The 27,579-nt window shown below is 42.6% G+C and overlaps 1 protein-coding gene across 2 annotated transcripts in view; it reads right to left on the reverse strand.

Moving 5' to 3' along the window:
* Positions 1–27,579, reverse strand: part of ints1 (integrator complex subunit 1) — a 109,685-nt gene that overhangs the window by 24,960 nt on the left and 57,146 nt on the right. For both annotated transcript variants that reach the window (XM_041206704.1, XM_041206705.1), the window contains exons 29-41: positions 24,317–24,415; positions 22,308–22,432; positions 21,737–21,991; positions 19,294–19,453; positions 16,097–16,237; positions 13,674–13,854; positions 12,581–12,704; positions 8,248–8,378; positions 7,363–7,450; positions 5,793–6,040; positions 3,171–3,303; positions 2,055–2,188; positions 1,109–1,301 (exon numbers count right to left, since the gene is read on the reverse strand). In XM_041206704.1, coding sequence (XP_041062638.1) covers positions 1,109–1,301; positions 2,055–2,188; positions 3,171–3,303; positions 5,793–6,040; positions 7,363–7,450; positions 8,248–8,378; positions 12,581–12,704; positions 13,674–13,854; positions 16,097–16,237; positions 19,294–19,453; positions 21,737–21,991; positions 22,308–22,432; positions 24,317–24,415 — 2,012 coding nt within the window. The remainder of the gene's footprint in view (positions 1–1,108; positions 1,302–2,054; positions 2,189–3,170; positions 3,304–5,792; positions 6,041–7,362; positions 7,451–8,247; positions 8,379–12,580; positions 12,705–13,673; positions 13,855–16,096; positions 16,238–19,293; positions 19,454–21,736; positions 21,992–22,307; positions 22,433–24,316; positions 24,416–27,579) is intronic.

Here is a 27,579-nt window from a genome sequence, read left to right on the forward strand (position 1 = left end):
ACCTCATGGTCGTACGCATGGTCCTCAGAGTCTGTACTGCTCAGTTACTTATCGGATAAACAGAATGGGTCATTGATGAAGCCCTCAAATAAGGATGCTCATCTCAAATAGAGCAACAACTACACTTTTGCTGTACACTTTCAAAGTCTAGATACTGATATTTCGAAATGGAAAGAACTCAGGATTAAATATAAAGCAGTTCTTAAAATCTACTTCAACTGCCTTAGTATCTCCCTAGATGACTTGGTGTCAAATCTTTTTTGGTAACATTCCTGGGAAGCATATCTGGACATTTTACTACATTAAAGATGCAATATAAATGCATGTTGTTTTAATAGAAGTAGAAAAGTGAGATGTCAAAATTCCAGCTTTAGCTAAGCCTGTTTGCCATTTCGGCTCTCCCCACCTCCCCAGTAATTAAGTTATTAGAGGTTATTCGCTTGAAGTTAGCAGATTAAGAGTGATCTAATTGATGTGTGTATGATGATTAAAGGGGTTTATAAGGGTAGAAAGAAATTATTTCCTCTCAGGAGGTACTCGTACCCACAAAAGGTAGTGGAAATCTGGAACTACATCCCCAAAAGCTGATGAGTCAACTTAAAATTTAAAAACTGAGATTGATAGATTTTTGTTAGGTAAAGTATTAAGTATTACAGAACCAAGCCAGGTGGATGGAGTTAAGATACATATTGTTTATGATCTAACTGACTGGCAGAACAGGCCAGAGGGGCTGAATGGCCAATCTTAATCCTATGTCCCTATGTTGGTGGGTGATTCGAAATGGGAGGCTTCACCGTGAACTCAATTCCATCCTCAACCAAAACCCATTAATAAGCATTTTCCAGATCAGTAGGACACAGAAGCAGACTGACTGATCACCCAAGGAACTGAGGTTAAACGTTGTGTTCCACCTGCTGCCCTCAACTGAGGCCAGACAACTTAAAACAGGGCAGAGTGGGGAGGGTGAACCAGGAATCTGCCTGGTTCTACACAGGGGCAATGTATTAATCCAGCAGAATTCATGCTAAAGCTCTAAATATTTGGTCCCTTGATTTGATTGAATGACCTGTTAATGGACTCCCAATATTCCAGCCTGGCTCCCACTAACCTGCAGGAGCAGTATGAAGGAGAGAAGGCAGTCCTGCATCGCTCCCTGGTGCTCACTCTGAAATAAATATGGCTGCAACAGCTCCATGATCCCCAGAACATGCAGGAAGAAGGTCAAATGATTCTGCTGACGGAACTCCTGGAAATTCAAGTGAACTCGTCCGTGTAACAGGGCAGCAATCATCGGCAAATGTCTGAAACGTAAAACAAAATAAACACCAAATAATCACTCTTCAATTCAAATACCCAAGGATAAAGACTTAGCACATGAAAGTCAGCTAGAAGTTAAATACATCGGAACAGGAGAAGGCCATTCAGTCCCTCGAGCCCCTTCCGCCATTCGATTTGATCTGTAGCTCAATCCCATTTACCTGCTGTTGCTCCGTATCGCTTGATATCCTTACCCAAATATTGATCCCAGTCAATGCAACACATTGGAAATGTCCGATTTGGCTATTATGTCTCCTCACTTATTCCTGGTAAGTCATAGTTTCATTGTTAAAAATAGATTACAATGAATGAGCTCTCATTACATAGAATTCCAACAAAAATCGATGCTACAGCGTGCTCATAGCCAATGTATTCAACCATGGAATGGCAGAAAATCAATTTGTAAACAATACTCGTTCGGAAAGATGTGCTTGGTTTGTGGGGGGAGGAACAAAAGACCACTGGCAGACAACTGGGAGCAAGATCGATCTGCCACTACCCTTGGAGCATTTACCTGTCCACCCCCTCCACTGGGAAAACTAATCACCCACCCTCTCAAGAGAAGCTCAGAGGAGGAATGATTGCAGTGGTGCTGATAAAAGACAAAAATGGTTGCGAGAGATTAGAGATGATGCTAATCAGGAGCAAGCAACCCATGCATCAGAGAAAGGGAGAAACAAAAATGAGGCCTTTAACCGTTATAATAAAAATATCCGTAAAAAGTGAAATATTAATACCTAAGCAATAAAACTGGATGTGCCACTGCCAACTTTCTGCAGGCCATATTGGCATCAGCCATTCGATTTTCTGACATCTTCGAGTCACTGGTGTCTGCGAGCAGCGTAAGCAACCGATGTACTAATGCGTCCAGCTGGGAAAGAGGGAAAGAAGGAAACACCCTTGTAACAATGGCTCACCCTAGACTGTTTCAATATCCAGAAACTAACTCCAAAAGTAACATGCTACTCAAGGTCACAACACCAGTTAATAAGAAGCAGTGGAACAAGAATATACATTTGAACGTAGGGCACTGCTGCTTTCTGCCAGTACAGTAGGAATAACATAGACTAGGTGCAGGTGTAATAAGTGTTAGATAGCAGCCAAATCCAGGTGATGTACTAAGTGTTAAGAATAATCAGTTTAACCTGAAAGAGATCCTTTTATATAGATAGCTTAATATTTAAGCTGCAGTAAAATAGTCGATTTGGCTATTATATCTCTTCATTTATTCCTGGCAAACCACATTTTCATTGTTAAAAATAGATCACAATGAATGAACACATTTAGAACACTAAAGGGGGCAGCTTGTTACATGGAGCATTGTATTTAATAAATTATAACAATGGCATTAACACACTGTACTAGGAGTGCACTAACTAAATGAGCATTTCTTACAAAACCTGTTAATGATACAGTTTCCTCAGAGAGGTATATATCAGACAGTGTGTTCTTTAGCAATTTTTAAACATTGCACTCTGCAAAGTGCAGTGCCTCATAGGACATCTGTTTCTGCAATGTATTCCAAGGGCTGCTCTTGATAAAGCTTTTTTTTACTCAGCGAGTTCTTATGAACAGGAATGTACTGCCTGAAAGGGTGGTGGAATTCAACAGTAACTTTTGAAAAGGAATTGGATAAATACTATACGGAGGTGAACATTTTGTTGGACTATGGAGAAAGAGCAGGGAAATGGAACTGCATGGATAGCTCTTTCAAAGAGCTGGCACAGGCACCCTAGACCCAACGGTCTCCTTTTGTTCAGTATGATTCTGTGAAACCCTCACCACAGTGACACTAATGCTGTTTCTGTAAGGTGTAGCACCAGAGGAGGAAACCATTCCTGAATACTTCATACCTTGCAGGTACTTCCATCAGTGGTGCCATCACTGCTAAGCACGGACTCCGGGAGATTGACATGGCGGATAACCTCTGCAACGTGGAAGTATATTTGGAGCAGCAGATTGTGACAACGCTTGCTCATCACACTGCTGTATGCAAGGAGAAGGAGACAGGCAGAAAAAAACATCATTCAGCAACTGACCATTGTGGTTGTCTTAAGTAACAGATAGGGTTATTGTATTATATACTAAAAGGAACTATACCCTGGGCAGCAAGAGGCCGTATTTTCAATCCACAGTAGTCCCAGGAACAATGATTAAATAGATGAAAGGAAGCATTTGCCATTTTGCGGCAGGAATTCCAACATCCCGTAGACCCGCCATGGCACCTCAGCTAGGAAGGAAAGTACCATTTGGATTATGAATCCAGAAAGTGTTCCCCCATTCATACAGATAAAGGCAATTTCCTACTCTTGGAGTCTGACTGAGGAACTGTAATATAAATTGATTTATATAATAGGAATGGGATTGTATTTATATCTTTAACATAGTATAATGTTCCAAAGTGCTTCACAAGAGTGATTATTAAACAAAAAGTGACACCAAGCCACAAAAAGAAATAACAGTATGGGTGATCAAAATCTTGGTCAAAGTGAAATGCCTTAAGGGTAGTACTTTCTGTTGAGTTCTTTCCATTTTAAAATATTAGTACTTAAGACTTCAAAACTTTCAGACAAGCCAGAGGAAGGACTTCCCAGTGCTCTCTATAACGCAGCCCCTGCTGAAAGTAGACATTAGGTGAGGTATGGCACCAAGCAGGAGTCAACACTGAGCAGGAGGGGAAGAAAAGGCAAGGAATGGTGCCATATTAAAGCAAACACTTTCTGCAGATCGAATGTTCCCTACTGTTTAATACTGAACAGAATTAAGTGTCTAGGAAAGGACTTCAGTTACACAATAAGCTACCTTTAGCACTGAAGCATGCAACTCCCAATTCCATTATTATATTAATTTGCATAATCCAACATCAACTCATTAATTTGTTTTTTGTACAGTTTTTCCCATTAATCCACATTACAAGTCACCTACTTATGGAGCTCGGAATAAGTGCTACCTGTTTACTTGTCACAAATACATATGCATTATTACACTATTACAGCCCCTGCCTCCCTTCAAAGGGAAGTGTTAAATTTATAAATAATGAGATATAGCATCCATATTTCTCATGTTTATCATTTAAATCCTTTGACGCACTCAGACATGATAATCCTTTGTGAAGTTATGCTTCTTTCAAGCACATAAATTGACAATTCGTCAGAATAAAGTCACATTCAACTTTCAATTAAAATTTTAATTGAACACGACCCCAGAATCAATCTTTACTTGAAACCCCAGTGGTCAAATATTGGGTGGATGTTGATAATTTATTGCCTAATTAAACATTACATTCTGTAGATTAAGATAATGCATGTCTCAAGTTTGTCACTACTTCAGTTTCTGAAAAATTCATTTGGGGAAACACTTAATGCTGCACGCCTTGTGTTAGTGTAAAGCTGCTTATCTTTTCTATGCCTCTGCAATTTTCGCCCCATCTTGTCCTGTCCAGAGAGCGCTGGCTCATGCTGGGGTACAGTTCCCTGGGTGCCCACAGCCTTCCTGTACCTCACCCAGCTGGTCAATTCTCACCTTAACAGTGGTGGCACTCTCACCTCAGAGTGAGAAAGTTGTGGGTTCAAGCTTCACTTAGAAGATATGATGAGTGTGTAATCAAGGCCGACACTCCAGTGCATTACTGAGGGAGCATTGCATTATCAGAAGTTTACCTGTCAAATTAGGTGATAAACTAAGGCCCCATCTGCCCTCTCAAGAGGGCATGAACAATCCCATGGTGCTACTTTGAAAAACAGTTAGGTAGTTCTTCTCATTGTCCTGGCCGATACTGATCCCTCAAACAACATTGCAAAAAAAAAAACGACCTGGTCATTCCTACATTGTTTGTGGGACCGTGTGATCAAATTTGATGCCACTTTTCCTACTGTGCTTACTTCAAAAAGTACTTAATTGGCTGTAAAGTGCTTTGGGACTCGAAAGGTGCTATGTTGTATGCATGATGAAAGATGCATATTCTTTCTTTTAACTGTGAGCTTAGGCTGTGAACATCATTGGGAAATTCCACCACTGGGGATGATATCACACACTCTGCCAAAATTGCTGGATATATAGAAGACTCACTGCCAACCTGCACAAGACTCCAAAGAAAAATGACAAGCAGCTTGTTCTGAACAAGAAAGGAGTAGAGAGTATAAGTTGATGCTTTTGAAAAATATTATTGTAAATCAAAATATGAAATCGGCCCTGCACAATCCCAGTACCTCCCATACACTGATCTAAAGTGTCCTTGTTATCCACTCAGCACTTGAGAGATGGCTATTTATCTGTAACGTGTAGCACTCAACCAAGTCCTGTACATTCAAATTCTTATGGGTGTCTTCTGACATAGTCTGTCAAAACGAACTGCAGCAAGTCATTGTACTAAATATTATGTGGCTCCTTGGAAAGTTCTACAAGATGTGGAACTAATGTCCATGTACCAGACTACCAATGGTTAACAAATATGAACACTTGTTTTTTTTATTTACCTGTCTCCCCATTGTTTGATACAACTGATCAAATACTCAGTCACTTTCTTGACATTATCCAAATTGCCATGGCAACAACTGAGCAGCAAAGGGAGCCGTGACTGGATGAGGGTGCCTGTGACATCCTCAGCAGATTTCTTAGCATGCGACCCGTTGCGGTTTCTCACTTCGGACTCCGAAAGAATGATATCCACCAGGCTGATGAGTTCCGCCTTCTTCAAGCGCAGGACATACTCCTCAGTGTGTTTCTAAAATGGCAGAATATATACATGGTAACTACAGACCCAAATCAGGTAATGAGGCACACCAATGACACACTGTAGGGTGGACAGGGAGAAAGGCTATTTGTGGGAGTTTGCTGTGTGCAAATTGGCTGCCGCATTTTGCACATCACAACAGCTATAAAGCACTTCTATACAAGATTTAATACAACTTTTCTGCTTTTCAATTCTATTCCACTAGAAATGAATCCAAGTACACTGCTTGCACTTTTCCTGGTTTTGTTAACTTGTTTTTAATTTAGCTCAGTTGAAACAGCCAGAAAATTACTTGCACAGGGGCCCTTTGCTTGGCCATACTGGATTAGTGAGACTGATGTTCATTTGTGAGTCACTGTTTAGTCACACATCACAATAGGCGATTTTCCATCATTCAATTTGACTGTGGTTTTGTATCCTGCTTGTAGTGAAGTGAAATCTTCCAAGGCACGTAGGTGTCTGTCTAGATTTTCCTGGTCAAGGGTATTAAAGGAAATGGAGTTAAGGTACAGATCAGTCATGATCCTACTGAATCGCAGAGCAGGTTTGGGCAGCTGGATGGCCTGCTCCTGTTCCTATGTACTGCCTTGTGAAATTTTCCTTCCCTGCTGCTAGTGACGCCTTCAATCTTGCTGCTAGGGTTTTAACCTCGCCTTGCAGTGCAAAATGGGAAGATTTTGCAAGGCATCATATTGGAGAATTGCTTCCAAGTGAAAGGCCAGTGACCTGAAACATTAACTCTGCTTCTCGACACAGATGCTGCCAGACTTGCTGAGTTTTTTAAGCATTTATTCTTTTTGCTTCCACTGGGACTGGAGGCTGCTTCCAGGTTGTCCAGCAATGGCCAGCAACAGCAACACAGGAGCAAAGGCAGACCATTTAGGCTCTCGAACTTGTTCGACCACTTAAATAGATTCTAGTCAATCTGTATCTTAACTCTACCTACTGTGCCATGATTTCATACCGTTTAAAAGCTTTAACAAACAAAAATCGTGTTGATCTCATTTTGAAATCTTTAATTAATCCACAGCTTTTTTGAGGAAAAAGGTTCAGTTTTCTACACTCCCTTGTATGGGGAAACGTATCTCATGATCATTCCTGAACAGCTGAGCTCTAATTTTAAAGCTAGAATGATCCAAGATCGTTCCAGTGACTCAGTATGGTCAGCAGAGCGTATTTTTCTACTTCTACAGATTTAATCCAGACCTCGGAGAACAGACCCAGCAATCTAAAAAAATTGCTATGGTTTGCCTCTTGCGAACCAACGCACTTTCCAAATTCACCGTCAGTAACCTGAAGACAGTTAATCCCACCTGTGGAGTTCTTTGGTCACGTCCTTGCCAAATCCTTGGAATGTGCACACAGGCCCAGAGAAAATCTAGACACGCTGTGGGGTCAAGCCTGCAATTAAAAAGGAAGGAATTCAGGCACTGGTCACCAGAAAGAAAGAACGCAAGCAAGCAGGAAGGAAAGGAAAGGAAAGGAAAGGAAAGGAAAGGAAAGGAAAAGAAAGGAAAGGAAAGGAAGGAAGATAGAGGAGAGGGAGAGAGCGCGAGAGGGAGAGAGCGCGAGAGAGAGAGAGCGCGAGAGAGAGAGAGCGCGAGAGAGAGAGAGCGCGAGAGAGAGAGAGCGCGAGAGAGAGAGAGCGCGAGAGAGAGAGCGCGAGAGAGAGAGCGCGCGAGAGAGAGCGCGAGAGAGAGAGCGCGAGAGAGAGAGCGCGAGAGAGAGAGCGCGAGAGAGAGAGCGCGAGAGAGAGAGCGCGAGAGAGAGAGCGCGAGAGAGAGAGCGCGAGAGAGAGCAAGAAAGAAAGAAAGAGAGAGAAAGATAAGAGTTTCTGTGAACAAAATATGTTATGAAATTAGAACTGAGGCAGGACAGGAAATCAAGTAGATTTTTTTTAAAAATAGATTGACCATAGCAACTGTCTCTCAAGATTTGACACTGCTCTACCAAGCTTCATTTAGTGCCTGTGTCTATGGGTCAGTGCCTATGTTCAGGCATCTGTACCTGCATGTATACGTGCATGTATTTTACAGTCTTTTTAAATTAACTAATAAAATGCCAAAACTAATTAAATAAGGCCTTCCCTTTAACTATGCAAGTGTCATGGCCATTGTTCGTGGCCAAGCTCCCCTTTTATCTGTCTGCACAGTCTCAGACACTTGAGCCCTTGGTTTGTGCCTGCAGGTATGACTCACCTGAGCTCCCCATGCTTACTCAGAAGAATGCTGATACACCGGTGTAGTGTGGTCCAGTTTGACTGGTGGATGAGGACAGCCAGAAGGTAGGGTCGGAACGAAAGCAGCTGCAATCCTAGCTGACCTGTCATCTGGAGGCAAAGCAGAACTTAGTCAGATTAAAACAAAGGCCCAAAGATGTTTTGCATCCTGACTATCTAATGACATGAAAGTTACAATTAAACAAGGTCACAATTTAAAACTTCTACTTTATCCATTCATTCTAATCTTAATACAATGGCAAATTCATTGCAAAATCAGTCTGAGCACAAACAGACTGTTGATCAACGTTACGCTACAGGTACTTTTAATTGATGGAAAAAGCTTACAATGGGATGTTTAGTTTGACTTTCCATTCAATGACCTCCTGAGATGCTGAGTGGTGAAATGAGGTGCCTCCTACACAGATCTCAGTGGGCAGGAAGATGTGATATGTTCCATGGTCTGGGGCTTATGGCCACAATTACACAATCTTCCGTCTATGGGCTGGGTGGTCACATTGTCCATGACGAGTCTGGATTGAGTGCTGTCCACACCTTCAAGGGAGGTGAAAGCCAGGGGCCTCTCCTGTTGGGTCCATGATGAGATATTGTTTTTTTTATGTGGCATGTGCTCCATGGTTCCTTCTATCTGGACAATGGGTTGATATGAGCTGCAGGAATACTAACTGTTGTTTCCCACAATGAGCAACATAATTTTAAGCACTTTCTTGGTGCGTTTTTCAAGTCTTCAAAAATGGGAAGATCAGTGTTGTTCATGAATTTTTCCATCTCATGGAGCACGGTGGATTGTAGGGAATGGCAGGTGGAGTAATAAGACCATAAAAACTAGGAGCAGGAATAGGCCATACGGCCCTTCAAGCCTGTTCTGTTATTCAATAAGTAGCTGACCTATGACTTCAACTCCACTTTTCTGGCCACTCCCCAGATCCCTCAATTCCCTGGGACACCAAAAAATCTGTCTATCTCAGCCTTAAATATATTCAATGATGGAGTATCCACAACCCTCTGGGGTAGAGAATTCCAAAGATTCACAACAACTTGAGTGACAAAATTTCTCCTCATCTCAGTCCTAAGTGATCAGTGACTTATCCTGAGCCTATGCCCTCTTATTCTTGATTCCCCAGCCAGGGAAACAACCTCTCAGTGTCTACCTTGGCAAGCCTCTTCAGAATCTTGTATGCATCACTGAGATAACCTGTCATTCATGGCAGCATTTAGCTAAATATCCACGATCTTTATGTAGTGGTTGCAGGATCATGAGGCAGAGCAAAATTCTGCAGCAGAGTTAAATAGGGCAGTGTGAAGTGTTCTGGCTGTACTCCCCCATCACATTCCAGTGAGTTTCTGAATCAGGTTCACCCTGATTTTTACTTTTTGGCTGATGTTGGTGAGATAAGGCTGATGAGTGAGAGTACTGTCCAGGATGACACCCAGGTATTTTGGGTAGGGGTTGTGGGTAAGTTGTCTTCTGCAAAAGGAAACATTTGAGTTCTTTCCCCGTGGTGTTATTGTTCAGATGGAATGCCTTCTCTGGATTGGGGCAGAGATGTCAGGTCTGGAAGTAACTTTTCAGTACATCCCAGATGCTGGTGAGCATCCTACTAATCTCCTCTAGTGTTAATCCCTGTGTCACCGGCATCAGCAAATTTCTGAGATTTAAGGCATGTCTGCCAAATAGGTATTAAGAAAGAACGGTTCACCAGCCCCTGTGGCAGAACCATCATGTTCCACTGGACTTGTCGCCAAGACAATCGTGGACCTTACTGTTGCTTATTAAGGCATTTGAAAGCTATAAGTTTTGCAGCATCGAATATTGTTGAAAGCTTCAGTAACAAGCACTCATCGCAGACAGTGTTGTATGCTGATGACAAACCTATGAAAGCGGCTCCAGGAACCCTAAAGGCTGCTTTAGGAACCCTGCCTCAATTTTGCTAGTGAGCACAAGGACCTGGTCAGACCAGCTTTTTCCTTTTCTGAAGTCCACTTGCTCATTTTGCAGAGTGGTTGTTAAATCCAGTTTAGGACAAATCGTTTGACCACCTTGTAAACTGTAGACAGAAGGGCAATGTGATGGTAGCTCTTGGGATTGTGGGCTGGTTTTCCTGGCTTTAGGATGACAATGACTTTGGAATGGTGCCAGATTTCTGTGATTACCCCAGTGCCAATGATGTTGGAGCGATCATGGCAAGCCTCATCCAGCCATTTGGCATTGGTTCTTGAGGAATTCTGGATAGATGTCATTGATCCTAACAACCAATTCAGACTTGGTGATTGTCAGTGCTGTGTTCACCTCTTCAGCTTTGAAGGCAGCTGGAAAGGAAGTGTGTGAGGAGCGGTTTTTTGCACAGAGAGGCCAAGCAGTTTTTCTCACTCTGTGCTTGTTTTCAGTGGTAGTTGTTGCCTTTGGTTTTTTAGGACATAGATCACAATGACATCTGCACAAGCTTTAAATGTGAGAAATCCAGGTTTTTAAATGGTTCTTGCCATCACACTATCCTACCCTTGTCTACACCATTATTGTCCTATAAGATTTTGATGCTCATCAAGCTTGTGTTCATCAGGTCACCACATTCTCAACATGATACAAAATATATGCACAGAATGGGGTGAATCTCGTAACAATTGCCAGAGGTGATCTGGGATTGTGGGACACGCCTAAAGGTAAACAACAGTGTGATAGCAGCTCTGTTCAGGAATATTCTTAGTAGCAGCAGCTAATCACTACAGAGCATCCAGTTATAGAGTAGCAAGTAAAATATTTCAATGTGCTTTCACTTTCTTTAATAGAGGCCTCTTTATCACATACCTTAATGGAGCAATGCTACAGTTTTTTTTAATGTTAAATAGATTGTTTTGCCTGCAGGATTTTCCACTTACTTTTGATTGTGTCAGACAGTGTCGCAGTCAAAAGGGCTGATGCAGGGTCATAACGTCCATCCAATTAAAATTGCTTACCTGATGAAAAACATCAATTCACTACATTGGTTGCTGTATCTGGATCTTGAGTGGCATTAAACTCCGCCAGCAATCACTCATTCTCCTGGGAACAGCATAGCACATATTCTTTCCTGCAGCTGCTTGGAATACTTGTGGTGGCACCTACTTACAGCAGTCGAGCAAAATGATTGGAGTTGTTTACAGATGGTGGTATTCTCTGGATTACATTCTCAACAACGCTTGTGAAGGTAGATCATGAAGACTCACAATAGTTCCATCTTGATTTTGGGATCAATGTAATTATTAGCCTCAAACCCTACATGCAAGATGCTGACTCAATGTTGTGAGTGGGGAAAGTTCTTAAGGATCTTCAGGGAGCAAGTGATTAGCTATCCTTTGCTGTCACCGTTTATGAAACAGAGGTCTGGTGAGTATGCCTTCCGTCAATGGGTGGAGAAAAAGGTGCCTGGTGGTTTGGTGTTGATAGATATCTGAGGCCAGTCTTCTAGTTGTTCACTAATATGAAAGTAAAATGCAGCAGATGCTGGAAATCTGAAATAAAAGTTCTGACGAAAGCCACAGACCTGAATCTTGCTTTTATCTCCACAGATGCTGCCTGACCTATGGAGTATTTCCAGCATTTTCTGTTTTTATTTATTCTAGCTGTTCACTGGCTCTGTCTACATCATGGTAGCTCCACATCTCGTGGTGGCTGCTGAAATCGTCGATGGCTGGGTGTTTGACTGTACGAGTGCGATGGCTGGCCACACCTCCATTGGCAGCTTTTAAACATTCATGGTGGTCAGCTTGCCCATCCGATTGTAATGGAGAACCATAAAGACCATAAGACAGAGGAGCAGAAATTAGGCCATTCGGCCCATCGAGTCTGCTCTGCCATTCAATCATGGCCGATGAGTTTCTCAACCCCATTCTCCCGCCTTCTCCCCGTAACCTTTGATCCCCTTACCAATCGAGAACCTATCTATCTCGGTCTTAAACTGTCTGCCGGTGAAATTTCTTCAGTTTCAGTAATCAGGTCAGCTGGATGTATTTGGCCATACCATGTTTCACATGACAAATTATACATAGGAATAGGACCTTATACTGTTTTCAGAAAGTAAATGGGAAGCAGGTTTGATTCCCTAGCACCAACATCCTTCAGTTTATTAATCACAAAAATTTTCCCCAACTGGTGTGGGGAAGTGGGAACTCAATGAATGTACTCAACAGAAGCAGAAACACTTCAGGGTTAATAACTCTGCTGATGTTCATTTAGTTAATTAGACGTGGCTGCCTACTCCTTGGTATATGATATAATATTCCCTTAAAGGTTCTCATACCTCATTAATTTTTACCTTGTGGTCAGCAAACAGGAGCCTCTGTTGTTGGTCGGGACAGCAGGAAATAACCTCGGGGTCCAAGAGCTCAAACCAATCAATAAACAGCCCTGACGCTGATACAGGCTTCAGCTTCTCCACACTGTATAAACAAAGAGAGAAGCAGAGCTGGCGATAAGCTGTGGAGTAACATGGAGGTTTCAGAAGGACTCATAATTGACGGAATGGGGAGGGATTCTGGTTAAAATGGTCCTCACAACTCTGTAGCAATGGCTAACAATTTCCTCTTTGAATCAAACAAACTGATCTACAGGGTGAGACACTGTCATTTTGTCTGCAATGAATCTGAGCTTCTGTATAAATAGATTGAATAATAGAAATCTAAAATAGTAACAAAATAGACTGGAGATGTGCAGTATTTGGAAGGGAAAGGCAGGCTAATGATTGGGATGGGTACCACCAGTTTTACTAAAGGTTGTCCACCTAAAATGTGTCCATCTCTTTCAGCCACTGATGAGCCTCCTTGTCTGTTTCCAGCATTTGATGTTGCTGCTCCTAAAGCTGGAGATTATGGGCTGTGCACGTAAAGCTAGAGATTTGGCAAGTTGCTCAGCTGGTCTCCCTGAAGAGTGGGAGAAGTAACAGGGCCTTGGAGTTGAGATGAGCTGGCTTCACTCAGGATGGAAGGGGCAGCAGAACCCTTGAGCAGCACTTTCAGCCAAAGGAAGGAATCCTCAAATCTTCAATTCTCAGCGCCAGCAGCTCGAGGACCAAATGCTGATTTAAAGAAGGTCCATCGCTTTCTGCAATTTTCAGTTCATGAAGGGCTGATTGGAGTCAGCAACTCCACTGCCACCTTGAGGTTGGGCCACCAGAGCCTGCAATGCAAACCATCAGCCCGAGGACAGGGTGCTAAATAGCTCGTTGCTGTAGGCCTGACCCTCAGTGCCCCATAAATAAGCTGCAGCCTCCCATTTGTTACAGTGCTGGCCAGGCACCTCATTATCAATGGTGTTGACTAAACACCCTTGGTTTAACCTCTTGCACTGGCCATGCGATCATAATCTTCACCCCCCCTCACCCATACCCTACATCATTCCTCTGAAGCTACCTGTCACCGTCAATCTCCATCTTTACTGCTGACTCTTCTCCTTCCTGTTGAAGAAGCATGGTTATCAGGGCCACTGGATTCGTACCAGCATGCCTTGTGTCTGTTTCCGAGTTGGTTGTGAGGACAAGGGTCAAGAATTCCTCCAAGTAGGGAGACCGCATCTCGATTAAATCCTTTAATACTGTTGGATTGAAAGAATGTTGGTGAGATAATATTCACTTACAGAGCAGAAATAAAAAAGGCAGAAAGAAAACAGTTTTAATTGCTGAACTGCACGCAAGGCACTAAATTATAATTTAGAGAGTAAACCATAACTGCTGTTAAGATGTAAACAGCACTGAGCCTATTTTAAAGACAATTCTGTTCATGTATTTTCAGTGTTTTATTGCCTACGCAGCAGACAAAGGCTAGAAATGAAAAACAAATAAATTCTCCCAGCAGCTCAGTGGTTAAAAGCATTACCCATTGTGTTACTGACCCACAGAGCTGAGACAATTTGCATTGGATACTTAACAACCATAAAATTCTTTGATTTTAAATTTAAATAGCATTATGCATCATTTTATACATTTTTTGGGGCTATTCTTTTCAACATTCTGGATTTATTACACACACACAACCCCCATCACCGCACCCTCCATCCCCTCATCCATTTACATCTGCTTCTTCAATAGCACCTTCATCAATAGCTTGCACATCATGCAAACTGTGATTGAACCAGCTCATTATACAGATTGTGTACAAACTCAGGATGCTTGCATTTTGTTTTCAGGCAGAACACTCCAATCTTTCGTTAGCTATATTAGTTGCCTTCCACATTGTTGAGACATGGCGAGTTTCTCCAAGGTCTCTTTTCGTGTCTCCCTTTGTTAATTAGGCTCAGCTGTGTATCTAAATTGCATAGAATTATTGTGCATTTGATTTAGTTACTAAATCCAATAGGGAAATGAGAAATTTCTTCACTCAGTGAGTGGTTAGAATATGAAACTTGCTCCCACAGGAAATAGTTGAGGCAAATAGCTTAGATGCTTTCAAAAGAAAACTGGATGAGTACATGAGAGAAAAGTGAATAAAAAGATATGCTGAAAGGCTGAAGTGAGGGAGAGAATTGGAGGAGACTCAGAGTATAAATACAAGTACGTACTAGTTGGGACAAATGGCTTGTTTATTCTCCATAGTTCTGGTTAACATGGTACACAGTTGCTCTTTTCTCAGAGAGTTGTTAGTGTTTGCAACACTTTTCCACAGAAAGCAGTGGAGGCTGAGTCATTGAATGCATTCAAGGCTGAGTTAAACAGACTTTTTATTGACAAGGGAATCAAGGGTTATTGGGGGACAGGTAGGAAAGTGGAGCTGGCCACATCAGATCAGCCATGTTTGAATAGTGGAGCAGGCTTGAGGGGCCGAATGGCCTATTCACGCTCCTTTCCTTATGTTCTAATGTGATGGACAAATTGAACATCTAGATGGGTAGGAAAGAAACAGGGTCCATAGCCTGGGTGGGCAAGTTGGTTGTTTCTGAAGTGGCCTTCCCAGCCACTTCTTTGTTCATAGAAAAGACGAAGAAGAGATGGGAAATCCTCCCTGGAGGCCTTGCGCTAATACTTGCCCCTCAATCAATATCAAGCTTTTAGATATGGGGTGTTATTGGCCTGTGGCATCCCGATCTAGTTCTAGTGAGCAATCAGGATGTGAGAATGCATAAGTTAGAGCAGCGGGGCCTTTAGGAATTAGTGATCAGAATATGCTACAATCTGTGATTATGTTATTGGACTAATAATCTAGAGAATCTAAGTTCAAATCCCACCATAAAACTTTGCGAATGAGTTCAGTTTAAAAATATCTAAAATAAAAACTGATATCTCAAAGCTGTTGGATTGTCATAAAAATCCACTGGTTCAGTAATGTCCTTTAGGGAAAGAAATGGACCATCCCTACCCAGTATGGACATATATTGACTCCAGTCCCATACCAAGGTGATGGTTTCTGAAGTGGCCTTCCCAGCCACTTCTTTGCTCATAGAAAAGACGAAGAGGAGATGGGAAATTCTTCCTGGTGACCTTGCGCTAATATTTGTCCCTCAATCAATATCACTAAAACAGGTTTATCTGATTATTATCACAGTGCTGTTTGTGGGAGCTCACTGTATGCAAATTGACTGCCATGTTGCCTACATTACAACACTTCAAAAAGTACTTCATTGGCTGAAAGGTGCTACATATATGCAACACCTTTCTTGAAACCAGTTAACTAGCACAGATCAGGACAAACCTGGGACTTTCCTGTTCTGCAATAAGCAACACACTTATCCTCAGTTCTTCCTTGTAAATTTAGCAGCTATTGACCCAGAACTTTATTTCCATCCTGTTACTAATTCGCTACCAGATAGGATATGTATGGTGTGCATATTTATAATTCCATACCTCTTGCCTTTAGCTCTGGTTCCACATTGCACTTCTCTCCAGCTTTCAGAGACGATATTATTCCCCGCACCGCTGAATCGATCAGCTCCTGGTCCTGCCGATAGGTCAGATGTTCCGCCAAGTGCCGGAAGCCAGCTCTTACTGTGGAAATATAATCCTATTATGTATTCTGGCCATAACACAATAATAACCCTATAAGTAACAAGAGGAAGTTACAAGTTGAGGTCTGTGGTACAGAGAGCACTTTACTGGTGTTTATGCGATCAGCCGAACCCTTGCTTATGGTGGGCCTCGTAACATATGCATAACTGCAAGATACACCAGATTGGATGAGATGTGGTAGGGTGGTGGGGTGCAGCTAATATGGAGCGTAAACATGGGTATAGATCAGCTGGGCTGAATGGCTTGTTTCTATGCTGTATATTCTTACAATCTCAACAATTAGTTGGAAATAAGGCCCCCACAAACTTGATACAATGTGATTTTAAACCCTTCAACATAAAAACCATCACAGGATCAGTGACCCAGCAACCCATTTTGCATTATGTCCTTAAGGGTATAAACCTGCACAACTTTGCTGACAGCCATCGCATAGTGCACAAACAGCCTGGTCTTGAGGTTAAACAACACATTGATTACATTAAGATCTGAACTTTCTCACAGTTCATGCATAGTTAAATACTGACCCAACTACAGCATAGCCATGAACAGCACATTATATGCTTTGCTTCATCTAAATACCAGCAGCACCTGCTGGAACCACTGATTAAATATGTATAAAGAGCACAAATCTTCCTAATACTGGCTGGATGATCTGGTACAAAATCTACAAAGGTCACAGAATGTAATGTAGTCAGAAAGATAACAAGGCGTGATATTGTAACATGAGGTAATTTAGTCAGCTAAGCCCAAATGTCTACAGCATTGATCTTATACAACAAGGCATCACGGTCTATCCTGAGGGTATTGCCTATGAGAAGTTTCATTTAACACTTAATAAATTTGTGTTATTGACTCCTGCATCTAGAACACTCATATTTGACAATTATAGTTCAGGATGTAGCATTCTCATCTCAGAATCAGAAAGTTGTGAATTCATGACCCACTGCAGAGGCTGGAACACTAAATCTAGGCCTGGACTTCCAGGGCAGTAGAGCAAATGCTGCACTGATGCAGGTGCTGCCATTTGATTGTGATTTTAAACCAAGGCCCTCTCAGGTGAACCTGAAAGATCCCACATCAATATTTCAAAGAAGAGCAGGGCTCTTTTCCCTGGTGTCTTGCCCAATAGTTCTCCCTCAAGCAACACTTAAAACAGATTATCTGGTCATTATCACATTGCTGTTTGTGGGACCTTGATGTGTGCAGACTGTCATGTTTCCTGCATTACACTACAAAAGTACTGGCTGTAAAGCACTTTGGAGCATCCCACAGTTGTGAGAGGCACATACAGATGAAAGTATTTTTTTTATTCTTTCATATGGACATGGACTGCAGCCTCTGTCTAAATCACTAGTATAAGCCAAGTCTCCAGTAGGAAGGGTGCTGGCAAGAGGGGCTGGATGAAATTATTTTATATAAGACCACATTCCTTGACACCCAATTTCAAATTCTAGGGACTAAAAGACTGCACATGCATACTGGGCTATTCACTGGATCCGCCAAGATCTGAGAGGGGCAGACTTCAGCAGGTAGTATTTTGAGCCCAATTAACTGTAAAGGAGGGGTCCATGCGCTGTGTAAAAGCACTGTCACAAGTGCAGCAACAGACCCACCAGGACCTGGGGAAGCTGTACTCAGTGGCCAGTGTTGCTAATTGGCAAATTTCCCATTCAGTTTTACTAATTGTTGTGTCTTTGTGTGTACGAGGCTGACAGAAAGCAGAGAGTTAGCTGGCAGCCCCCAGCTGGCTGTTTAGAGAGAGTGGGCTGTATAGAAGCTGATTATTTTTTAAATTCTCCTGGGATGGAAAAAGAAGTTTAAATTCCCCCTTATTAAGTCATTCCTGTCCACTTCAATGACCTCGAGTTACTCAGCGTGTCACGGTTCAGGGAGAGCATGTAGACATTCTCCTCTCAAGCCTCCGTCTTACACTGTTCTGAAACAGGTTTCCAGGATTAGGCATGGGCAATCCCTCCTTTTAACAATCCCTTTACCCAGGAAGGGAGCGCCAAACCTTCTCCACCATAGTAATCCAGACAAGACAAGGTACTGAATAGCATGGAGGAAATGGCCGGCGCAGCATTGGTGTTGGTGCCGGGTAAGCACAAGCGCATTGCAGAAATAGAAGGCAGCTTGCAGACTGGACGACTTCTGTGAACAAATTACTTATGGTTCAATGGGAACAGTTTTATCTCCAATTCAGCAGGTCATGTGTTCAAATTCCACTCCAGAGACTTAAGCATAAAAATCCAGTCCAACACTCCAGTGCCAGAACTTGGGATTGCTGCACTATCCCCGATAAACGGAGTCCTCAACTGCCCTCTTAAGCAGTCATGAAAGATCCTTGAGCAGTATTAGAAGAAGAACAGAGAAGTTTTCCCTGGTGTCCGTGCCAATATTTATCCATCAAACATCACTACAACATTAATAAAAACAAAAAAACTGCGGATGCTGGAAATCCAAAACAAAACAGAATTACCTGGAAAAACTCAGGTCTGGCAGCATCGGTGGAGAAAAGAGTTGACGTTTCGAGTCCTCATGACCCTTCGACCGAACTGAGTGAATCCTATTTCACCACTTTCTTGGATTCACTCAGTTCCGTCGAAGGGTCATGAGGACTCGAAACGTCAACTCTTTTCTTCTCCACCGATGCTGCCAGACCTGCTGAGTTTTTCCAGGTAATTCTGTTTTTGTTTTTTATCACTACAACATTCTCTGGTCATTATCACAGATTGCCAAATGTGTGACCTTGCTGCGTTTCAATTGGTTTCTTCGTTTCCTATATTATGACAGTACCTATGCTTTAAAAAAAGTACTTAATAGTCTACATAGCACTTTGGGAAGTCCTGCTGCCATAAGAACTCTGCATAAACGCAAGTTCTTTCTTCTCTTATGTTTTTGCTATTGAGAAATATGGCAAAGGGACAGGATTGAAGACAAGTAAGGCAATTAATTAGTGGTTAGCTGAAGCCCTATCTGAGTTTTAAAAGGTGTCAAACTGTTTATTAGCCAGTCACGCAGAGGTGATACAATACCGTCGCCCATCCTGTGCTTCAACAAGCACTGGGTGGCTAGGGATTTCAGTAATGCTCGGAGTGGGCCCTCCTCCACCGCTGGATTTTCCAACCACGTCCGTATCTGCATCACCACATTGTAGAATAGGGACACAGCAGCAGAGTCCTCTGGCATGCTCCTCTGTGAACCGGAGAAAAGGTTTGCAAAATACATGAGCACACAAACATATTTGCATACAGACACATATCTTTCAGTACAAAAGGATGGCAAGGCAGAGTCCAGAATAGTAAACCCAGTGGCACTGCCCATTTCAACTGGCTCATATTGGAAAGGGTATGGAGGTTAATATTGGTATTTGCAGCATGGGTTTTTCTATTTACTCCCCAAGTTTCAGTAGCCAGTTTCCAGGCTGACACACAAGAGAATGGCTACGTGAGCAAGGTGCCAGGGGACCAGTACTGAAGGCTTCGCCATCTCTTAGGGGCTGAAGTAACTTTCTGCTGCAAAGCAGGCCAAACCCAGTTTACAGTCCCCAAGCTGTGCAACACTGCTAAGAATATTAGGAGTGGTTTGCCAAAGTATGTTAGCGAAACAGATGTCTGATTTCAGCCAGCTGCAACCTGCACCGACAACTAAGCAGCATTTTGCTGGGGGGTGGAAAGATGAAGTATGTGAGGAAGGGGGTTCAACAGAATTAACTGGCACTAAAATATTTGATATTTAAGTATAAGCTTTCAAACTTGAAGTCACTAGCACTTCGAGAGGGCTTGCTGTGGCCCCAGAGATGTCGAAGATAAGTATTGGTCTTATCTAAATAGTTGTACTGTTTTTATGTCAGTCTTTTAGAAGTTGTGCTGGGTACCTGCAAATGTGTCAGTACCTACAGGGTTCCCGGACTCTAAAAAATTAGAAAATCACTGGTTAAAACTCTATCTCATTGCTGTAAAACCTACACTAACATTTCCATACAATTCATTAATGCAAAAACATATAAAATACAAAAAAGGCATTAGTTCATTAAGTAGTTTCCTTCCCAGATTCATGTGTAGCCTACTCTACTACAGGCCCCACCATAAGTAGGTAACTACTCAGGTAGAGCCTCAAACACTCCTTGAACCCAACTGGTAATTGAGCAAAACCCCAAAGCAACCATCCACCCGGTTTCATGTAACAGTCTTTGTTCAGGGGGAAGCACTCTCGCCTTAAAAGTCAGAAGGTTGTGGGTTCAAATCCAATTCCAGAATCTGGAGCACAAGATCTCAGCTGACACTACCAGTGGAGTATTGAGGGAGTGCTGCATTGTTGGAGGTGCCACCTGTAAGATAAATTAGACTGAGACCCTGTCTGTCCTTTCAGGTGGGCATCAAAGATCCTATGCCACTATTCAAAGAGTAGGGGAATTCTCTCCGGTGTTTTGAGCAATATCGATCCTTCAACCAACATTGTCAAAACAGATGACCTGGCCATTATTTCATTGCTACTTTCTGAGCTTGCTGTGAACAAATTGGCTGCCGCTTCCTACATTACAGTGGTGGCTTTATTTCAAAAGAGCTTCATTGGCTGAAAAGCACTTTGGGACGTTTGGAGGTTGTGAAAGGCTTTATATAAATGCAAACCTTTCTTTCTTCTTCGCCCTCTGTCAAAATGAACAATCTACCTGGATCAACTTGATCAATTCACTTCATAATCTGGAAAATTTCAACTTAGGTCAGTCAAAGGCCAAAATTCTGGTAAAGAAAGATAAACTTTTTTTTATCTTCCCTTATAAATTCATGATAACCAACACTGAAAAGGAAACATGGGACACCCATAGGTATTAACACCAGCACTATATTCAAGTACAGGCACAAGCACACTGACAACATTACATGCCCACACAAAATATACATCCTTAAGTATATATACAAGTATGTAAACTTATAATACTAGAATTTATATAGCATTTTCCATGTAGTGAAACATTTAGAGACCCTTCAGAGTACTGTTATCAGTAGTTATTAGGACTGATGTCTAAAATCTTGATCAACAAGATAGGTTTTAAGTGCTGCCTTAAGAGAGTGGTAGAGAGGCAGAGAGTTCAAGGGAGGGAATTTCTGAGCTCAGGGCCTAGATAACTGAAGGCACACTCAATAATGGTGGAATGATAAAAATCATGAATGCACTGGAGCCCAGAATTGAGGAGTGTAGGTGTAGAAATCTGAGAGGACTGTGGTGCTGGAAGAGATTACAGAGATAGGGAGGGGCAAGGCCATGGAGGGCTTTGAACACAAAGATAAGAATTCTAAATTTGAGGTATTGCTGGACCAGTTACCAATGTAAGTTATACTCATATAGAACATATACATAGTAATTACAACTGTTATGATAATGTGAATACTCAACTTGTACACATAGTTACATATCTTCATGCACTCAGCCCTACAGCCTGCTACGAACACATCAACTGTCTGTATGCAACAGTACCTGATACTGATGGAGTTGCCTCATTAAGGGACAGGAGAGGACATAATTCCTGTGCATGGACAACACAAAGGCACCACTGTGTGCGGAGTTCAGCAGTGCAGAGATGGCTTGAAGCAATCGGATGGCGATTCCAGTCTCTTCCACCTTTCCCTGGTAGACTCGGCTCAGCTCCTGGGCCAGAGCGTGCTGCAGCATCAGAGAGATTGAGCGTGTGTTTGTGCTCTTCCACCTTGGGTCAGGGTTCATCGGGAAAAGCTGAAAGGAAGACCATCATCGTTACAACATTTGACAGGCAGGAAAAGATCACTTGTTCAATCAAGAGTGCCACTCTTTCCAATGATGGCCAGGCCATCATGACTAAACACTTCTCCCTGCATGTCCCATCTTCCACAGCTCCCAGAATGAAAAAAACAGAGGGATAAAATACAGGATCAATGAAGGAAAAATAAAATCTGTAAACGTCCTTTCTGGTTTTCTAAGGTGATTGAAACCAGTTTAGGAAATCACAGTGTTAAGTTTTGGCGATACCATTACACGATATGCAGAACGGAAACATGTTCTTATTTTGTACCTGAAGGAAGAGACCAGTCAAGTCTTCATCTGCCCCAATTACAGGAATCTGTGCTGGTCTTCGAATCCGGATGGGACACTGCGGGGCTGTGTGGCTTGAGCTCTGTCTACTCAAGTCTGCATTTTCTGGGAGAAGGCACAAGAAATCTACATTTTAATTGTTAATGATAAAGCAGTCATTTCAAAATCACTTCCAACAAAAAGAGCATCGAATTAAGGAGAATGTTTTAGAAAGAGCTCCCCCTTATGACTGAATTAGTAAAAGCATTGCAGTATTTTTCAGACTCATTGCCACATCAGGCCTAGACAATGCTGAGTTAGCTGATTGCAGCTGGGGTCTCAATAGGTGTGCCACGCACTGGGCTCAGGCCACTCTGGTGAAAAACTGGCACCCATCTCCTGTCCACCACCCTACCCCCCCTCCACTCCTGGTCACTATCCACTGAGGCCCACACATTCCCTCCCAGTCCCTGCTCACTGATCCATCCCACAACCAACCCTGCCACACTGATCCTCTCTCTCCACACCACAACCAACCCTGCCACACTGATCCTCTCTCTCCACACCACAACCAACCCTGCCACACTGATCCTCCCTCCACACCACACCATAACCAACTCTGCCCACTGATCCTCCCTCCACACCACACCATAACCAACTCTGCCCACTGATCCTCCCTCCACACCACACCATAACCAACTCTGCCCACTGATCCTCTCTCCACACCACAACCAACCCTGCCACACTGATCCTCCCTCCACACCACAACCAACCCTGCCACACTGATCCTCTCTCTCCACACCACAACCAACCCTGCCCACTGAACCTCCCTCCACACCACAACCAGCCCTGCCCACTGATCCTCTCTCCACACCACAACCAACCCTGCCACACTGATCCTCTCTCTCCACACCACAACCAACCCTGCCACACTGATCCTCTCTCTCCACACCACAACCAGCCCTGCCACACTGATCCTCCCTCCACACCACAACCAGTGCTCCCCATTCAGCCGCTGGTTACTAGCCATGTATCAGACTAAACTTCAAGGATATAAGTATCACAAAATCATCAACCTGACCGGACCATTTGACTCAGTAATTCGCGAGGCTTTGTGGATTGTGCTCGAAAGAATTGGATGCCCAAGAAACTTCATTACAATCATGCAACTGCTTCATGATGATATAACTAACTCTAGAGTGGTGTCAAGCAAGGCTGCGTGACAGGTTCCATACTATTTACAATCTACTTGACAGTGGCTATTCACCACAAGGATCAACTGCGTTCTGGTGTGAGTATTAAATATCGCCTAGATGGAAAGTTCTTTAACCCGTCGCCTCCGTTACAAAACTAAACTGACCACCATAGGTGTACATGATCTACATTTTGCAGATAGCTGCAGTGTTATTGCCCACTCTGCACCAGATTTGAAAGCCGCTCCCGATCACTTCAATTCTGCATAAAAGAAACTCAGCCTGTCCTCAAATTTTGCCAAAACAAAATTCATACCAACCCACACCTGGTTAGTCAAATATTCTACCTCCCATTTATGTTGAAGGAGAGACTCTGGAATATGTTAAACACTTCTCATACCATGGCACCTACCCCCTCTCAAAAGGCCACCACTGACAAAGAGATCCAACACCAGGGGCAGAATTTTCTGCCTGTCAGGTGGGCTGGGCAGGAGCGGATCCCACTACCTCGTTGGGCATCCTGCCCCATGTGTTCAAAGATCTGTGGGTTGAGAATCGGCCTATTCAGTCTCATGAAGACCCATGGCAGAAATTCGCAGTCCTAAGTAGACCTCATCCTCAAATTGGGAAACAGCTAACAATGATGAAGACAACAATCACAAGTGGGATTAAGGTATCTCTGGAGCTACAAGTATTGCAGAGGCATGAAAGCAAAGAGAGAGATTTCAAATGTGACGATGGAGTCCTCTTATGGAAACTATCAGCAGGAAATTGAGTGTGAATGCAATGCGGAAGAACTCAGGGTTGTAAGGAATACCTCTGTTTGGGGGCAGGGATGCGGTGAGCAGCGTGTGAAAGGTGCGTCCACCAGTCGCTCCTCTCTCATGTTGAACTTCCACCAGGTGAGCCATGTAGTCTACAGTGAGAAAGACAGGAGAATTAGAACTTGCCTTTACAACCATGCAATCAGTGTAAGAAATGTCTGCTGGCCAAGCAGTTTAACATGAGCCATCATATCTGGTGAATTGTATCCTGGGTATGATTGATACTTAGAGGTTTTTGACTGATCTCTCAAGTTTGTCATATATTACTTGAAGATTGGACTTTCAATCCACCACACCCTGACAATTTCCTTCTTTTCCATTCTCCAAATTACTGACTAATTTCTGGACTAAAAGACAGATATTTTTTACAGTTCCTTCCACAACCTCAAGACATCCCAAAGCACTTTACAGGCAATGTACAGCACATTTGAAGTGTAACTATTGTTGTGATAAATGCCACAACCAATCTGCACACAGCAAGCTCCCTCAAACTGCAATGAACTAAAGACCTGATTATCTGTTTTAGTGATGTTGGTTGAGGGATAAATATTGTCCAGAACAATAATGGACAGAACTCCCCTGGTCTTCATCAAAATAGTGCCATGGGTTCTTATACATCCACCCGAGTGTGCAGCCAGGCCCTCAGTTTAACACCTCAGCTGTTGATAGTGCAGAATGCCCTCAGTACTGCACTGGAGTGTCAGCCTACATTATCCGCTTGAGACTCTGTAATACGACTTGATCCACAACTTCTTGATGCAGAAGTGAGAGCACTACCCAAAGATCCACGGCTGACACCAGAGGCATCACGGGCTTCAGATTCCTCTTGGCCAGTGTCCACAAGTGCATATTTCCAAAGGTCGCTGAATAGCAACAAAAAGTTGGGAAGCTGACCAATTTACACTTCCGTAAACTGGGACAACGAAGCCAAACGTAGCATCCAGGCCATCATGAGATTAGCTAACTCAGCACTGCTGCTAAATTCCTGATCTGTCAGGGTCAGTATCTCACTGGATAACAACTATCAAGAAGCTTGGCACAAATTGGCAAAAAAAATCCAGCAGTGAGATCTTATTGCGCAATGATTAATGATGACCTTAAATGCACTTCCTGAATGGGTGGTGACAGCAAAGTCAGTAGTAAGTTTCAAAAGGCAATGGACGTATACTTGAAAAGGAAACATTTACAGGCTACAAGAATGTGGGAAAATGGAACTAATTGGAAAAATATTTTAAAGAGCCAGCACAGGTATGATGAGCCAAATGGCCTCATAAAGAGACAATGATGTAGCACATTGCTCATTTCCTTTACCCTCCTTCCCCTTTAAGACTGAAGTCCCAGTGATGGTACTGTTGCTGATACGGACAAGCAGAGTAGGATTCAAAAACTAGAAACATGTGGCCTCCTACGCTGCAAAATCTGAATCTCATAATCTATTACACAAATTTTAAAAACGGCTGGAATAGAAACAAAGAATGCTGGAAAAATACTCAGCAAGTCTGACAGCATCTGTCGAGAGAGAGAAACAGAGTTAATGTTCCAAGCCCATGGCCATTCTGATAAAGGTCAGTGTAGCGAAATGTTAGCTTTGTTTCTTTCTCCACAGATGCTGCCTGACCCACCGAGCATTTCCAGCATTTTCTGTTTTTTTTATTTTGGATTTCCAGCATCAGTAATATTTTGCTTTTAAAAGTCTGCCTTTTTTTAAATCAACATAATTGTAATTTCCTGAAATTACCAGGCTAACATACGTCTACTGCCAACAAAAAAAAATAATTATTGCTGGGAAATTTGCTCCCTTGGAAAGTAGGAGACCAGTGTGAAACTCAGTCTGAAAATTAGAACATACATAAATGAATAAAAGAAGCACAAGTCACTTAACGCTGGATAAGCAGTGAGCATTGCCTTTGGGTATCTGATGCAAACAACCAGCACAGCAAGACCAGAAATAATAGCATGTTAAATAATCGGGAATTAAAAAAATATAATTCATGTTCCAGTGTCATAAAGAACACCGCAATAAATTTGTAATTTTCCACTTCTGAATCATTCATCCTTCATTTTTAATTACCATCCATTATTTTGAATTAGAAGCATTGCAATCATCCACTCCCCTGTGTCGTCTGCTTATTACAACTATCCATTCAGTAACATCATCTAATTTAATCACAATGACTGTGCTGGATACAGCAGATGGTCCAAGATGGATTACTGAGGGGCCCATGCAGTCCCCTGCTAATTTTGGCCTGATACATGCACAAGTAGGGTGAACAGCAGCCAACTCACGACAACAAGCACCTTTTGAAATGCAATCTCCTGATCTCAGCAAGTTGAGGGACCACAAATGTCTGCAGCCTCTCTGGTGAGAGAGTGAGGAGTGAATTAATAAGAAAAGCAGCCAGAATTACTTTTCTCAACCTCTATCAGGTGAGCTATGCTAGACACATGCCTCGTAGCTGTGGAGAAGCAAGATCAGATCATAGTGAAGTGAGTAGCGCTCTCGTCTCCGAGTCAGAAGGTCCTGGTTTCATAGTTCACTCTGGAGACTTGCACACACAATCCAGGCTAACATTTGCAATATAGTACTGATGGGTTTAGAGATCAGATGAAACAGTAAACCAAAACCCCATCTGCCCCCTCAGGTGGGTTTTAACAATCCTATGCCCATGATTTGAAGAAGAATGTTGCCCTGGCCAACATTTATTCCTAAACCGATGATATCATTTAAACAGATTTTCTGGTCTTTATTCATTGATGTTTGTGGGACCTTTCTGAACACAAATGGGCTGATGCGATTCATTACATTAGAAAAGTGACTATATTTCACTATACTTCAAGAGTAGTTAATTGGCTGTAAAGCATTTTTGGACATCCTGAATTTGTGAAAGGTGCTATATCAATGCAAGTTTTTCCTTAATCCTGATTCCCTCCTACAGTTCACCCACGTATGTTTCCTTGAAAAGGAAACATTTACAGGCTACAAGAATGTGGGAAAATGGAACTAATTGGAAAAATATTTTAAAGAGCCAGCACAGGTATGATGAGCCAAAGGGCCTCATAAAGAGACAATGATGTAGCACATTGCTTATTTCCTTTACCCTCCTTCCCCTTTAAGACTGAAGTCCCAGTGATGGTACTGTTGCTGAGTGCTCCAAGTGCTCCAAGCTCACCCATGAAGAATGACATCATCTGTGGAACTCTTCTTCCCCCTGCCCCCACCCTCCAAGTATGTCAGTGCCTCCACAAGGTGATGCCT

The sequence above is a fragment of the Carcharodon carcharias genome, chromosome 15 (genome assembly GCF_017639515.1).
Source record: "Carcharodon carcharias isolate sCarCar2 chromosome 15, sCarCar2.pri, whole genome shotgun sequence".
NCBI lineage: Eukaryota > Metazoa > Chordata > Chondrichthyes > Lamniformes > Lamnidae > Carcharodon > Carcharodon carcharias.